The sequence below is a fragment of the Lissotriton vulgaris genome, chromosome 12, assembly GCF_964263255.1.
Source record: "Lissotriton vulgaris chromosome 12, aLisVul1.2, whole genome shotgun sequence".
Lineage (NCBI taxonomy): Eukaryota > Metazoa > Chordata > Amphibia > Caudata > Salamandridae > Lissotriton > Lissotriton vulgaris.
In genome coordinates, this window is record NC_141700.1 from 797187285 (window position 1) to 797202693 (window position 15409).

General features: G+C 42.4%; 1 protein-coding gene across 1 annotated transcript in view; it reads left to right on the forward strand.

Annotated features, from left to right (window-relative positions):
• The window catches only part of INCA1 (inhibitor of CDK, cyclin A1 interacting protein 1), a 196425-nt gene that overhangs the window by 170093 nt on the left and 10923 nt on the right, over positions 1 to 15409 (forward strand). Inside the window, exon 5 of the mRNA XM_086946634.1 lies at positions 7375 to 7564. Within this exon, the coding sequence (XP_086802760.1) occupies positions 7375 to 7564 (190 nt within the window). The remainder of the gene's footprint in view (positions 1 to 7374; positions 7565 to 15409) is intronic.

The following is a 15409-nucleotide window of genomic DNA, read 5'->3' on the forward strand; positions in this document are numbered from 1 at the left end:
TTTGGTCTGATGGGCCTTATAGTGTTTCCGTGTTCAATCAGTTTGATGTTTTAGACCAAGTAGATAGACTACCCGGAGCGGCCTATTACGGGGAATTCAGGCAGAAGGAGGTTATCCCGGCCTCAGTTACCTTGGGGTCCCCTAACGATCTTGAACTGACAACTAATTCCCTGCAACCAATGTTGATTACTTGGAGGCCCCCGCAGGACCTGAAAAATCTAGCTTCTGCTCTCCGTCTTATCTACTGGAACATTGCTGGGATTCGGACCAAAATGGATGACGGGGACTGAGGATTTTTTATTAATAAATTCTATTTCTGCATTTTCCATGTGACTTGGGCGCTCACTAAAGTACATAGGCATGATTTCTTAACACATTGGGGTCCATTACGATGTTGAGCGGACAAAGTCCAGCCGCCATCGCAAGGGAGCCAGGTACCGACCGCCGAAGTTGCGGCGGTCCTGCCATGTGTATTAGGATGCGCACGCCACACTGGAGGCCGCATCCTGTGCCTTTTACATTGCGGGTGGATCTGCTGGCTGCAGATCTACTTGCAATGTAAAAGGACTGTGCACATCATAACATGCACTACATGGCAGGCACCACGTGGTGCCTTTCACGTAGTGCATTGCATGTGCACCCTCCCAACACTCTGCGGGGGATGTTCGTTGTTACAACGCATCTTGTAACAAGGTATGCCTTTACCACGCAAGTCTTACAACGCAAGTCGTTACGACTTGCGTTGGAGGGCGTGGATTTAGGAATCTTGTAATTTTATATTCCAACACCAGTCTCCGTAACGGTAGGGAAGGTGTTGGAATATAAAATTGCAAGATTCCTTATCCCACAGCGCCATCCAGCGCAAGTCGTAGTAACGACTTGCGTTGTAATAGCTGCGGGGTAAAGGCACTGCGGTGTAAAAACCGCGTCATAAACGATGTTCCCCCTCTGCGGGCCCACAAGTCCCCACAAGCAAGAACCGCATGGAAATGCAAATCTCTGCCTGCATCATAATATGGACCATATTATGCCCCTTTTCTGCCTGGTCGACGAGTTGACCTGTGGAAAAGCGGCGGACGGTCTTTCCGTCCGCCGTGGAACCCCCAGCCACACTAATATGGCGTGTGGTCAAAGCATTGATGGCGGGCGGATCGCCCACTCCGGGCCAGCGGTTGCTACCACCGGCTCGGCGGGGCGATCCGTCCGCCATCCTAATGGGCCCCATAGTATTGAAGCAGTGCCATCAGTAGAGTGTAGGCCAGCAGGAGGGCTTTTAATATGGTCTAAAATATCATTTGAGTGTACCACTAAGTAAATCAGTAATAACTTTTGTGACCTCCTAGTTCTTAGTTTGAAACCCAAGTCTGGGACCCTGTATTTGCTGATTAATATTTATAACAGGTCGACCTCTTTTACTAAACTCTCCCAGACTCTAAGAACTTTGAATGCATTTTTTGGTTGATTTTAGCCGTAGCCACAATGTGATTAACGCAGTAGATTTTAATGCTTCTTTTGAACCAAATACCCCATTTTTGGAATTAGTTAAGGAAGAGGATAAATCACGAAGGATACTCGTTCTTTGCGTCCATACGAAATCACCCAAAATGAATTCTGCTGTCCTCCTAATTATTGCTATAATGGTCTATTGGTATGAGACCATGTCATATTCGCTTTCCATCAGTTTTTGACGCAAAGCCTACGTTCATGAGGGGCTATTTCAAAATCCACACTGATTTTAACCTTTTGGATGTTCGGGCATAGCATGATATAAAAGATATAACAGTACTTGACTGCCATGATAGCGATACTTTTCCTATTGCACTAGTCTGGGACAAGTCACATATAAGGAACAGGTAGAGTCTAATCCCACCTGAACCATATAGTTCTGTGGTGTTTAGCAATAACAAACATAAGGTGAAATGGGAGGCTGTCTCCAGATCAAAAGAGGCCATAAACGAAATCTATAGGTTTGTATTAGATGAATTTCACATTTTTGAGTGTCATGCCTTATATCGCCTACCCAGATTATGATAATGCATGAAACTCTTTTCTAACAATTGTCAACTTATTTGTAAAGGACTGTAACAGTGGAAGGGAACTCCGGAGACCAAGAGTGAACAAGTGGTTCAATGAATCATGCATAATTGCCTAGAAGGCCCTAGTAAATACCCTAAAGAGTAAGCAAAGATCACTCATTGAGGAGAGTACACTAAGGGTATTCAAATATGTAAGGCCCAGTGGGAGACTGGTATAAGGGATGGCTTATTAGAGGTGGTTAGGCTCAGAGACAATAAGCATTTTTTTGGTATTTGGTTACACATAACGGTCATAGAGACCTAACTCACCCAGATTACCACATTGCCCCAGAAGTCTGGGTGAACCACTTCTCGACACTCTAGGGGGAGGCAAATTTAGACAATGAGTCATCAGAGACTTCACCAGCCTGTACTATAGGAGAGGATGTTAAGCCATTTACTCTAAAAGAACCTTTAGATAAACTTTAGTTGCAATCCAGGCCCTGAAATCTGGCAAAGCCCCTGGCTTGGACAGAATCCCTGCAGATGTATTCCATAGTGAACTTCAGATTTGGGGACCATATATAAATTGGCTGTCTAATGCATTGATGGCTGGAGCACCGATCCTGAGTTCCTGGAAAGGAGCGGAAATAATTCCCATTCATAAAAAGGGTGAATTATCTACACCAGGAAATTACAGACCCATAAATCAGTTTGATAACATTCAAAAAGACTATAGCATGCACATTTTATCTAGGCTATGGGACTGGATTTCCCAAGTTAAAGTTTTATCCCACTTACATGCGGGATTCAGATCCAACACTAGTACTATTGATCAGATTGTGAGGTTCCTGTCTATTAAGTGGAAGATAATAGACATTGATAGGGGGTTGTTGTATGTCGCCTTTGTGGATGTGCGAGCTGCATTCGATTTTGTCCCAAGGCCAAAACTTTGGGTGGTTTTGCATAAGATTGGGGTCCCATGGGGACTATTGTACCTAATACAGGCTTTATACACAGAAAACGTTGCGAGCGTTAGGTGGGGCCCTACAGGGGAACTGAGGGAAGATAGTCCAATCAGGAGAGGAGTAAGACAAGGGTGTGTTTTGTCTCCTTCACTTTCTTTTTTGTACATAAATGGTTTCGCCACCTATCTTTCAAATTACGAAAATGACTCCCCAAAGGTGAAGGATTATAAAATACAGTGTTTCCTTTTTGCAGATGAAACTCTGTTATTATCGAAGACTCTCCGTGGTCTATCTATTCTCTTGGACAAATATAATACTTTTTGTTCAGAGTATGGCCTGGAAATTAACAGAAACAAAACTAAGTACATGGTCTTTGGTGCCTGGACGAAAACAACCAAGAGTAAGGTATTCTTAGGAGGAGAGGCGAAGGGTTGGGTACATGAGTTTGACTAATAGGCGCAAGATTGAAAGATTCTCATAGATGGGTAGACCAGGTACAGAAAAGCGTTATGACTCTAAAACAAAGAGTAAGGCCTATCATAAGATTTGCCAGTAGATCACTCACTTTTGCTATCTCTCCCCTCCTTGGAGATATACAACATTCAGGCTTGTTGGGGAGCCATGTATGCTGCAGACCTATGGGGGCACTGCAACCTTAGTACCCTTGGAAAAGCCTTTATAAAGACCCTCCTGAGACTCCACACTAGTGCGCCGATGCTGTCAATTAAACTTGACTTAAACCTAAGATCAGTTTCTGACATTGCTATGTTGAGACCTATCCAATATTGGATAAGGCTCAAGACCAACGAAGATTTAGGACCCTATAAGGATTGTATCAGAGTCATATTTGATGATCACCATGTTGGGAAGATTCCCTGGCTTGTACATATTAAACTTTGGATATTTAAGTTGGGCCTGTAAGGTTTTTGGCTGCAGCTTTCTGCATTACTCCATGGTGCTCGTGACTTGTTGAAAACGTCCTTTTGGAACTTTGTGCTTCATCCCCTGGTATCCCGGTAGACTCCTTGTTGTTTAGGTGTGTATCTGAGTATGAGCCATAATTGAATATAGTTATTAACCCTGCTGCACATGCACTTTATTATAATATTTTACCGTTGGCCAGGTTTACTCGTTCCTGGACGCAAAAGGGAGACATATCAAATCTGCGCCCAGTGGATTGTCAAGTACCTGAGAATATGGAACACGTGTTTTTTCTGCAAGGCCTATGCTAAACCGTGATCACACTGGATTATTCCTCTATGTAAACTTCTCAGTTTTAGGGATTATGTAACACTAATACCAGAGACTGTGTGGTGTATTTAATCGTGAGATATCTGATGGCAATATGGTACATTAGGTCGAATTCATTTTGAAAATAGTAAGTTCAACTTTTGCATACTTATCATCCTGTCTCAAATGTGTTTACGATAGGCTTCAAATACTTTTTTATTGATGTCTCACCTAATTTGTTCATAGGATTTTACATGACCTCTTTGTAAATATTTTTAGCTTTGGGTTGCTTCTTTTTTTATTAACTTTTATAAATTAAAATTGTATGTATTTTAAAATATGATGGGATTTGTCTTGTTGGACTGTAATTGCCAAAATGAGTTTGTATTTCCTAGGAAAAAACTTTTTTTACATGAATTTGCATGCTTTTTTTCTTTAAATATTTTTTATATGATAGCGTTTATGGTTCTAAAATAAACCAAAATAAATGAAATATGATGATAAATTAGCATTACTTTTAAATTATGCTTGGCGGTACTGGTTACACCACCATGAAAACTGGCAGAGAGGAAACAACCTGGTGCCTCATGCCCTGTGGATGCACAGAGGGCCGCACAACATGAGCCCCCCTGTATGCATGCAACCAGTTCCTGCTTTACAGTCCATGCCATGCAGGAATTGTTTTTGGCGTTCTCATTGCGGTGCCCATCTGCAGGGCACCGCCGTGGGAATTTCAAACACAAAGCCAGCCAATCAGTAGGAAACGCCTTATCTGGTTGGCAGACTGACCACGGCTTTGGCGGTACAGCAGCGGGGCAGACCCGGTGCTGCACCTCCAAAGTTGTAATCAGACCTGTAGAGTCTCTACCAGATAAGGCGTTACCGAAGATAAGTAACTTGTTCATTAGCTGTAAAGGTACATCTGACAGTGAGTGCGGCCTACTGAAAATGTCCTTCATAGAGGTTCTTTTATTGCACTCCGGGTCGTAAAACAATTTCTGAAGGGGCTAATGAAAGTATATCTCCTGGTTACAAAAATGATCTGCACTTTGGGAACTAAATATGTTTTTCTCCAAGTTAATGTCTCTTCATTTTTAATCTATGCATAAGGCAATATGTGTCTTCAAAACAGCATTCTTAGTGGCTATTACATCAGTGAATAGAGTTTTCCACTGACAAAGCGTAATGGTGAGAAAGCACCCCTCTTCTGTGCACAAAGGAGTTTCTTGTGAAACAATCTGTTTCTATACTGATGTTCTTTAGTAACCCTTCTAGTTCGGAAAATCGGTCATTTCATACCCTAGACGTAAGGAAGGTCCTGAGGTTTTACTCAGAAAGATCTAAGTGGCCATACTTTACATTAAGAAACATTTCATTTCAATTTTTAAAGAGAAAGGTTCATTGTTGCCACGTGTGAAACTGTGGGCCTAGGAACACTTTTCCCTACCTCGTATTTTTTACTTTTTGAAAAAGGATTTACAGTGGTGTTTTAATCTTCTTTCTTAGCCCCAATAAGCTACGTGGGCTTTCCATTTAGAGAATGTCCTTGTCATGTTTATTTGATACATTGATTGCATTTAAATTCAGTGCTCCGCTATCTATACCTAGCATGTTTATCCTACCTTTCATTGAGGTGGTTCATTCTCAAAGTGAGTAAATCTATTTTGATGTCAGTGGACCTGAGGCTATTTCTCATTTCTAACAGGAGAGAGTGAGTATCCTCTTTGTCCTCATGAAGGGCCTCCCCACTGCAGTTCATTCTTATATTCCATCCTTGCTTCTCAGTGTCTTGTATGCAGAATCCAGCTCCTGGATCTACCACACTTACAAGAGCAGTCCAGGCCCAGAGGGAATGTTGCTCAACCAACATGATGGTACGAGCACTGTCCTGTCAACTCTTCAGGTGAGCTAATGGCCCCTAGTCCTGCCCAGCCTCTGGGGCCTCAGACAGACTCACTGCTGCAGCAGGTCCCCACTGCCAACACGTGCCTTTGAGATGCCACTGATGGGCCTCATTGCTGCAGCATTGGGCCCACAGAGGAGCATGCAAGTGACTGAGGTAAGCTTCGTAGATATACAGGTTTATATAAGGATTAGACCACCAATGGCGTAGAGCCCTCCACCACAACAGTCCCCCACCAGTGCACTCAAATTGACCAAATAAATGGATGGTCTGGAATGGATGCAACGTGGTAAAGGCAGCTGGGTGTCCACTACAAGAATATTCTTTCCTCTATGATGGGGAAGAATCTCATGCTTCAGCCACATCAGTCATAGCTAAGCTTCCATCGGTTGGCACTCCACCCTCTTCACCGTAGTTCTCTGCCAAACTACTGCAGACTAATCCATTTGGTGTTTGGGAGTGACAGTCACCACAGTCCTTTGTACAACCAGCAGGAACTCAGTCAGAGATGTTTAACCAGAGAGTCTTCATGTGAATCAAATGCAGTGTTGGCAGCTAGATTACAAGGACTGGCAAAATGCTCCCCTACACACCAGCCCCCACATAACACAGGTGCTACGACTGTCATAATGGGAGGCAACGTCTGGCCAGCACACTCAATGCTACCTCTTATGTTCTTGTATCTTTCATGCGGCAGTTGTCTCTGTGGTTCAGAGATCTGCGTCATATGTGCTATTTTGACAAATAAAATCTGTTTTTTTTTATTTGATTCTGATTGACTTACTTTAGAAGATAAATAGAATGAAATATATATTTTATGCAAGATGGAGGACTAGGTGTCCAAGTAACTTTGTCATCTAGATGTGACTTCTTTTGAAAAGCAGTTCTGTTTTTTTAGTGGAATTCTAAATGCTAGTAATTTACTGCCACATGGTGGGAAAGAAAGTAGGGAAATGTAATTGGACTATATAGGAAAATCTGGTACATTTTTGTAGCTGATGAAGGTACTTTACACTACTTAGTAACTAGTTCACATTTTGGGAAGCTAATTCCACAATCAAAATGCTACTGCTTAAAGGGAAAGTATTGACAAGCATTGTTCACTATAATGATACCTAGGGAAGGACAGAAAAACAGCTGGTCATCTTGGTACTCCCTAAATTAGGGCAATAGAGGTCACGACCAAGGCGCCGAAATATTGTCTTAGAAACTCCTTTAAACTGGGGATTGATGGCATGTTTGTCTAAATTATGTACAGGCTGAAGAAGCTGCATTGGGGTGGATATAGAACCCAGCCTCCCGCTGACTGTTTGGAAGAAGTAGACAGCTCTTCATCTGAAATCTACGTCTCTGAAGAAATGCAGAACCAAGAATCATTTAGTCACCTAGGCAAGCAAAGGGCATCTTCCTGGAACGTGGAGCAAAGCAGCTTTCTCAGAAATGGGCAGGTAAGACATTCATTCAGACATATGAAACATCTATGTATTTTCTTAGGATTTTGCTTTGGCAAAGTAGCCTAAGATAACTTTATTTTAACCTAAAAGGAAAGGAAGTAGCACCATCTTGGATTGGCCAGTTTCATACCATTATAATGAAATGTGTAGCAAAACCTCTGAGATCAGACAAGAAGTACTTTTTGGGAGATATGGGCCAAAAGTGTTGAGACCAAGAGGCTCATTTATATTTTTGCAGATTGGATTTTCTTTTTGTAAATAAAAAGTAATGCTCTCCTAGCAATGGGAGTCACCACCCTTGATTTTTACTGTCACTCACCACCAGGGTTTGGCTGGCGTTGACGGAGAGTAAAAACACATGGCTGCATGTCCGCTCATCCTGATTGGTTGGGCGTACATATAGCCATTTCTCCGACAGCCCTTTTTCAGCCAGGGCATGGGAGAGATTTGGCTATGACGATGACAGAGTATTCACTGCCATAGCCAAACCTGATGCCCCCAAACCGTTACAGAGTGTGAAGCATCCCACGCCTGCCACCAGAAGGGCAGGCTGGTGTTCGGAGATGCTGCTGCATCGATGAACAATGCACAGGGCAACCAGCAGCATAACAAGTAAGTAATCCTCACGTTGCTGCCTCTGAATATTGAATCTATTTGTACCTAATTCATACATGCAGCATTTGTGATACCTTATTTGGAGAGAACTCACTCTCGAAACTGACCTCACAATTGGAAAGGCTTCTTCAGAATGATGTTGTGCTGTTAGGGATGTATGTCGTTACAACGCATTTTTTACACCGCAACATCCATTACAACGCATACCATTACAACGCATGCCATTACAAGGAATTCTTTGAAACTACCTTTACAACGCATTCCACTACAACACATACTACATTTACAAAGCATACCATTACAACGCATACCATTACATTGCATGTATGGTAAGTATTGGATAGTGTTGGGGTAAAATTTACTATTCTAACTCCAGAGGGGTGCAACAGTAGGGTAAGTGTTGGATAGTGTAGGGGTAAACATTACTATTCTAACTCCTGGGGGATGCAACAGTAGGGTAAGTGTTGGATAGTGTAGGGGTAACAATTACTATTCTAACTCCAGGGGTGCAACAGTAGGGTAAGTATTGGATAGTGTAGGGGTAAAAACTACTATTCTAACTCCAGTGGGTGCAACAGTAGGGTAAGTGTTGGATAGTGTAGGGGTAACAATTACTATTCTAACTCCTGGGGGTGCAACAGTAGGGTTAGTGTTGGATAGTGTAGGGGTAACAATTACTATTCTAACTCCAGGGGGCGCAACAGTAGGGTAAGTATTGTATAGTGTAGGGGTAAAAATTACTATTCTAACTCCAGGGTGGGCAACAGTAGGGTAAGTATTGGATAGTGTAGGGGTAAACATTACTATTCTAACTCCAGGGGGTGCAACATAGGGTAAGTATTGGATAGTGTAGGGGTAAACATTACTATACTAACTCCAGGGGGTGCAATAGAAGGGTAAGTGTTGGATAGCGTAGGGGTAAAAATTACTATTCTAACTCCAGGGGGTGCAACAGTAGGGTAAGTGTTGGATAGTGTAGGGGTAACAATTACTATTCTAACTCCAGGGGGTGAAACAGTAGGGTAAGTATTGGATAGTGTAGGGGTAAAAATTACTATTGTAACGCCAGGGGGTGCAACAGTAGGGTAAGTATTGGATAGTGTAGGGGTAAAAACTACTATTCTAACTCCAGGGGGTGCAACAGTAGGGTAAGTGTTGGATAGTGTAGGGGTAACAATTACTATTCTAACTCCAGGGGGTGCAACAGTAGGGTAAGTATTGGATAGTGTAGGGGTAACAATTACTATTCTAACTCCAGGGGGTGCAACAGTAGGGTAAGTGTTGGATAGTGTAGGGGTAAAAATTACTATTCTAACTCCAGGTGGTGCAACAGTAGGGTAAGTGTTGGATAGTGTAGGTATGCGTTGTAATGGTATGCGTTGTAATGACTGCGTTGTAATGACATGCGTTGTAGTGGTATGCATTGTAGTGACATGCGTTGTAATGGTTGAGTTGTAATGGTATGCGTTGTAATGGATGTTGCGTTGTAAAAGTTTTGTTGTAAAGGTAGTGTGTTGTAAAAGTTGTGTTGTAAGTGTTGTTTCCCGCTGTTAGTCTCCGGCAGTGGATCTTACAGGTGCTTTAACTACCTTCCTTCCACCAAGCTAGGAATACTCAGAACATTTTCATAGCAATAGTAAAAGAATCACAAATATTACTGGAGAGTGTTCACCTCTGTAAGTATTTTCTGTTCCAGCTAATAAGGTGATTTTAATCTGCAACCTAGATGTCATCTTTAGTTTCACACTGCAAATCTGGGTGAGAGAATTTGCACATATAGCTTGCAATCAGGTCACTGGTTTTAACTATAAGACTCTTTCCATATCAGAGATATCACCTATGGTAAATATAAGAATATATTTTATATGCAGGGAGGTTCCAGACTCACATGTACATTAATTTCTGGGCCTGAATGAGGCTCTCACAGGGCCTGCTAGCTCTTGTCACAAGTTTGCAGAAACCCAGAAAAAGGACTTTTAAATTATTTTATGTGAATCAACTAGTGATTCTTAGTGTCTGTTACAACTTGCTAGCTAAGACTCCAGGGGGTGCAACAGTAGGGTAAGTGTTGGATAGTGTAGGGGTAACAATTACTATTCTAACTCCTGGGGGTGCAACAGTAGGGTTAGTGTTGGATAGTGTAGGGGTAACAATTACTATTCTAACTCCAGGGGGCGCAACAGTAGGGTAAGTATTGTATAGTGTAGGGGTAAAAATTACTATTCTAACTCCAGGGTGGGCAACAGTAGGGTAAGTATTGGATAGTGTAGGGGTAAACATTACTATTCTAACTCCAGGGGGTGCAACAGTAGGGTAAGTATTGGATAGTGTAGGGGTAAACATTACTATTCTAACTCCAGGGGGTGCAATAGAAGGGTAAGTGTTGGATAGCGTAGGGGTAAAAATTACTATTCTAACTCCAGGGGGTGCAACAGTAGGGTAAGTGTTGGATAGTGTAGGGGTAACAATTACTATTCTAACTCCAGGGGGTGAAACAGTAGGGTAAGTATTGGATAGTGTAGGGGTAAAAATTACTATTGTAACTCCAGGGGGTGCAACAGTAGGGTAAGTATTGGATAGTGTAGGGGTAAAAACTACTATTCTAACTCCAGGGGGTGCAACAGTAGGGTAAGTGTTGGATAGTGTAGGGGTAACAATTACTATTCTAACTCCAGGGGGTGCAACAGTAGGGTAAGTATTGGATAGTGTAGGGGTAACAATTACTATTCTAACTCCAGGGGGTGCAACAGTAGGGTAAGTATTGGATAGTGTAGGGGTAAAAATTACTATTCTAACTCCAGGGGGTGCAACAGTAGGGTAAGTATTGGATAGTGTAGGGGTAAAAATTACTATTCTAATTCCAGGGGGTGCAATAGTAGGGTAAGTATTGGATAGTGTAGGGGTAAAAATTACTATTCTAACTCCAGGGGGTGCAACAGTAGGATAAGTATTGGATAGTGTAGGTATGCGTTGTAATGGTATGCGTTGTAATGACTGCGTTGTAATGACATGCGTTGTAGTGGTATGCATTGTAGTGACATGCGTTGTAATGGTTGAGTTGTAATGGCATGCGTTGTAATGGATGTTGCGTTGTAAAAGTTTTGTTGTAAAGGTAGTGTGTTGTAAAAGTTGTGTTGTAAGTGTTGTTTCCCGCTGTTAGTCTCCGGCAGTGGATCTTACAGGTGCTTTAACTACCTTCCTTCCACCAAGCTAGGAATACTCAGAACATTTTCATAGCAATAGTAAAAGAATCACAATTATTACTGGAGAGTGTTCACCTCTGTAAGTATTTTCTGTTCCAGCTAATAAGGTGATTTTAATCTGCAACCTAGATGTCATCTTTAGTTTCACACTGCAAATCTGGGTGAGAGAATTTGCACATATAGCTTGCAATCAGGTCACTGGTTTTAACTATAAGACTCTTTCCATATCAGAGATATCACCTATGGTAAATATAAGAATATATTTTATATGCAGGGAGGTTCCAGACTCACATGTACATTAATTTCTGGGCCTGAATGAGGCTCTCACAGGGCCTGCTAGCTCTTGTCACAAGTTTGCAGAAACCCAGAAAAAGGACTTTTAAATTATTTTATGTGAATCAACTAGTGATTCTTAGTGTCTGTTACAACTCGCTAGCTAAGACTAATGCAGTGATTCAATCTGTCACATTGCGAGCTGTCTGCTTCCTGATGGTGTAAGAAAGAAGGTTCCCAGTAGAGCTATTATACATTTGCTTGCATTTATTATAGAAAAATCAGATGTAATGACATACAATGTCAGTTAATCACAATGCATGATCCATATCATTTGGTCAAATAAAAGTGTCCCAAGAAAGGAAAGGGGAGTGGGATAGCGTGATGCTGTGAAGGAAAAAGGACAGTGAGGGAGTAAAGTTCGTGACAATTTATATATTGCAATATTAATTTTGAATGCAATACAGTTTCATGGCTTCAGATCCCTGAGCCGAAGAAATTACATCTGATTTTTCTATAATAAATGCAAGCAAATGTATAATAGCTCTACTGGGACCCTTCTTTCTTACACCATATAGCACCCAGGTCCCATGTGGATTCCTCGGGTAGAACCCCCCTCTTAGATCAATTGTCTGCTTCCTGAGGCATTAGTCTAAAAGGGCTGTGTTACCCAAGTGATAGTTCTCCTGCTGAAGGATTGAGTCTTAGAGCCTACACTGGAGGTGCCGTGACGGTTGGGCCGCCGCACCAGTGGTCTGACTGCCCTATTACCAGTACAGTGGTTGGACCGCTTTGGGACCACCATAACCGCGTTCCCTAGAGGTGGCGTGGTGGCACCGCCAAGCATATTCTTAGTTTCCCCACCACCAGCCTCTTCATTGCGGTGAGCCCTCCATGAAAAGGCTGGCAGTGGGGAAACTGAGGAGGCCAGACAGGAGCCCCTGCTGCCCCAGAACACTGGGGTGCATGCAGGGAGGCCATGGTGTGCCCCCCGTGTGCATACATGCCCAGTTCCTGCATGGCATTCACTAAACTGTCCATGCCATGCAGGAACTTGCTTTGGCGTTCCTATTGCTGTGCCTCTTTCAAAGGTACCGCAGTGGAAACGCCAGAGGATCGTCCGCCAGACCTGGAGAAAACTCTTAATCTGGCAGGCGGTCGACATTGGCAGTGCAGAAGCGCGGCGGTGGTGTGACACCCTGCTCCACTGCCCCACTTCTGCACCGCCAAAGTCGTAATCAGCCCCACAGACCTTTCATAGACTCACATCCTTGAATCACTCCCCTTTAGCAGGCTGAGCACCCTTGGGAACCAAGGTAAGTATAACAGTGTACCACTACACTCAGCAACGTTATAGAAAACCACAGACTGCCTACAGACAGTTTACCTTATTGTGTGACCCTAACTTCAACCAATCAAGCCCCAGGTCCTCAGCTTTGATAGACACTTCCAACTGCCAGGCTTTCTACCGCATGCTCAGAGATTTTTTAAAAATGGTTCCTGGACGGTCATACCACTATAGAATGGTGGATCATCTGGCATAGTTTGTTTTTACATAAACATCTCCCATATCAGTAACAGTACTTTACATGATAAAAGGCTGCCAACACAGCAGGCAACTTTAGATTCGGAAGGAAAGCTGCAACAGCTTGGCCAATGTCTATCTATATTAATCCCTAGGTCCTTTAAATTCCTTTGCATCTGCCCTATATGGCGCTGAAACATATACCTTCTAATTTATATTTTCAATGAAGAAAGCATAGTCTTTCACGATATGAATCACAACGTTCTGTTTAAGGAATTTCCTAAGAATGCGGCTTATTGATTGCTCCTCCACCAGCATCTAATGTACCTTCATTTTAGCAGTTGATGCCTGGGCAAGAGATGAACATTGTGACTTTGTACGTGTTGTGAGCCGTTCTGAATACAATGTATTGTGTATTCTACCCATAAAATATACCACCGCCACAGAATAGTACTTTGCCCTTGAAAATACAATATTTAAATCCAGGGTGGAGAGCCTACTTTAATGTTAAACACTTCAGTCTTGTTGTTTCTGTGCCCGTTTTTGGTTACACTTTAAATATTGGAATGGTAAAAGAGTGGTCACCATTTTGACCGCGATATAACGACCCCCTCCTCACCCACACAGGTGGGACTCTTCTCAGACTTAGGTGAGGCCTTCACAAATATGAATGATGCAACCTTCCTCCTGTGGCTCTCAGTTTGTTTTTAAGTTTTGGTTTCATCTCTGATTTCTGATGATGTTGAGCCGTTCTGTGAGGTGTTTCAACATTGTGCTCTAAGTGCTCAAACCGCAGTGTCAAGACCGCAGGGTGATACCTTTTGGCACTCAGCAAAGCAAGGCCCAGAGGCTGAGCATCAGTGGCAAGAGAGTAAGTCTGCGGGTATAGATGGGTTCCCAACTCATGGGCCAGATGCTGTCAGAGCAGAGACAATTCTCACAGACCTGCAGCCTAGTTTGGAAAGGTGAATATAACAAATTGCTCACAGTTTTCATTTCAGACATCATTCAGTAAAGCTTTCGCCGATGTGTTAGTTATAAACTGGCAAAGCCTTTCACCCTTCAATTCTTCTGAGTTTAATCGCCAAATCAGATGCCTTTATATTGAGTAATTGTATAAACCATTCCTCTTTACAGCACATAGAAGTGACAGGAGTAAACGTTAAAGTACTAAATAGATTTAAAAAAACAATTATTGTTGGTTGAATTATTTAAGGAATTCCCAAGTCTTAGAAATGTATGTCTGTATTTGCACAAAGCAGTGTGCTCGTTTGACTGACACCACAATTCAACAAACTGGCCATTTTGTGAACCAGGCTGACTTTAATTGATGATTAATTTACCAGGCTCGCTCTCTAGCCATGTTTATTTTTGCGGAATTTTAAGTCCTATTCCCAAGTTCAGGTTTAGGTGCAGTTTGTAATTCCAGCAACCTTTTCAGTTATGATAAGAATAGTTAGATGAAGCAGAACATTTAAGCTAAGTAGTCTCTTGTATTTAATCTTCAAGAAGGCTGGCTTAGTATGTGGTTCACACTTATTTAAGAGATGCACTTACACTAATCCAGGCAACCCTTATGGGGATTTTAGTGCTCTTTGATAACCATAGAAAGCACTGAAAGACGCAGCGGTGGAGACCAGCCTTCAGGCTTATCTTGAAGGAGTGTTAAGCAGCTTGTTTTGCCAGTTTAATCATGTAATGTATGTTAACTAAAAAAGAACCACACACTGTTTATATAAAAATACTTCTATTTATTACACAACACTTACTAACACATTGCTATATCTCCTACCCAGAGATATCAACAAAATACACAAAAATACTTACATTGAAATAAGGTAAGTAGCACAAAATACAGTGGTTTCTGGAGGAGAGCAAACCATATATAATAAGAAAGTGAAATACAAACTGCAAAGGTGTGGGATTTGGACCCGAAGACCCAGAGGAGCCGGGGCCACAAGGACCCACCCAAGGGACATACCCAGGAACCCCACAGAGGTTGTGTGAAGAGTGGGAACACAGCTGTGTGCTCAATGGAAGTCAATGGATAAGTAGCAGTTTTGCAAAGAAAGACCCTTCTCAGAGGACCCCGAAGAATTCCTCTGGAGGATGGAAGGTTGGAGAGTTACCCGTGGATGCCCCAAGAACCACGGTACCTACAACATGGAAGCCAGGTGCATACGGGTGAAGAAACGTCGGAGACCTCCATAGACAACAATGGAA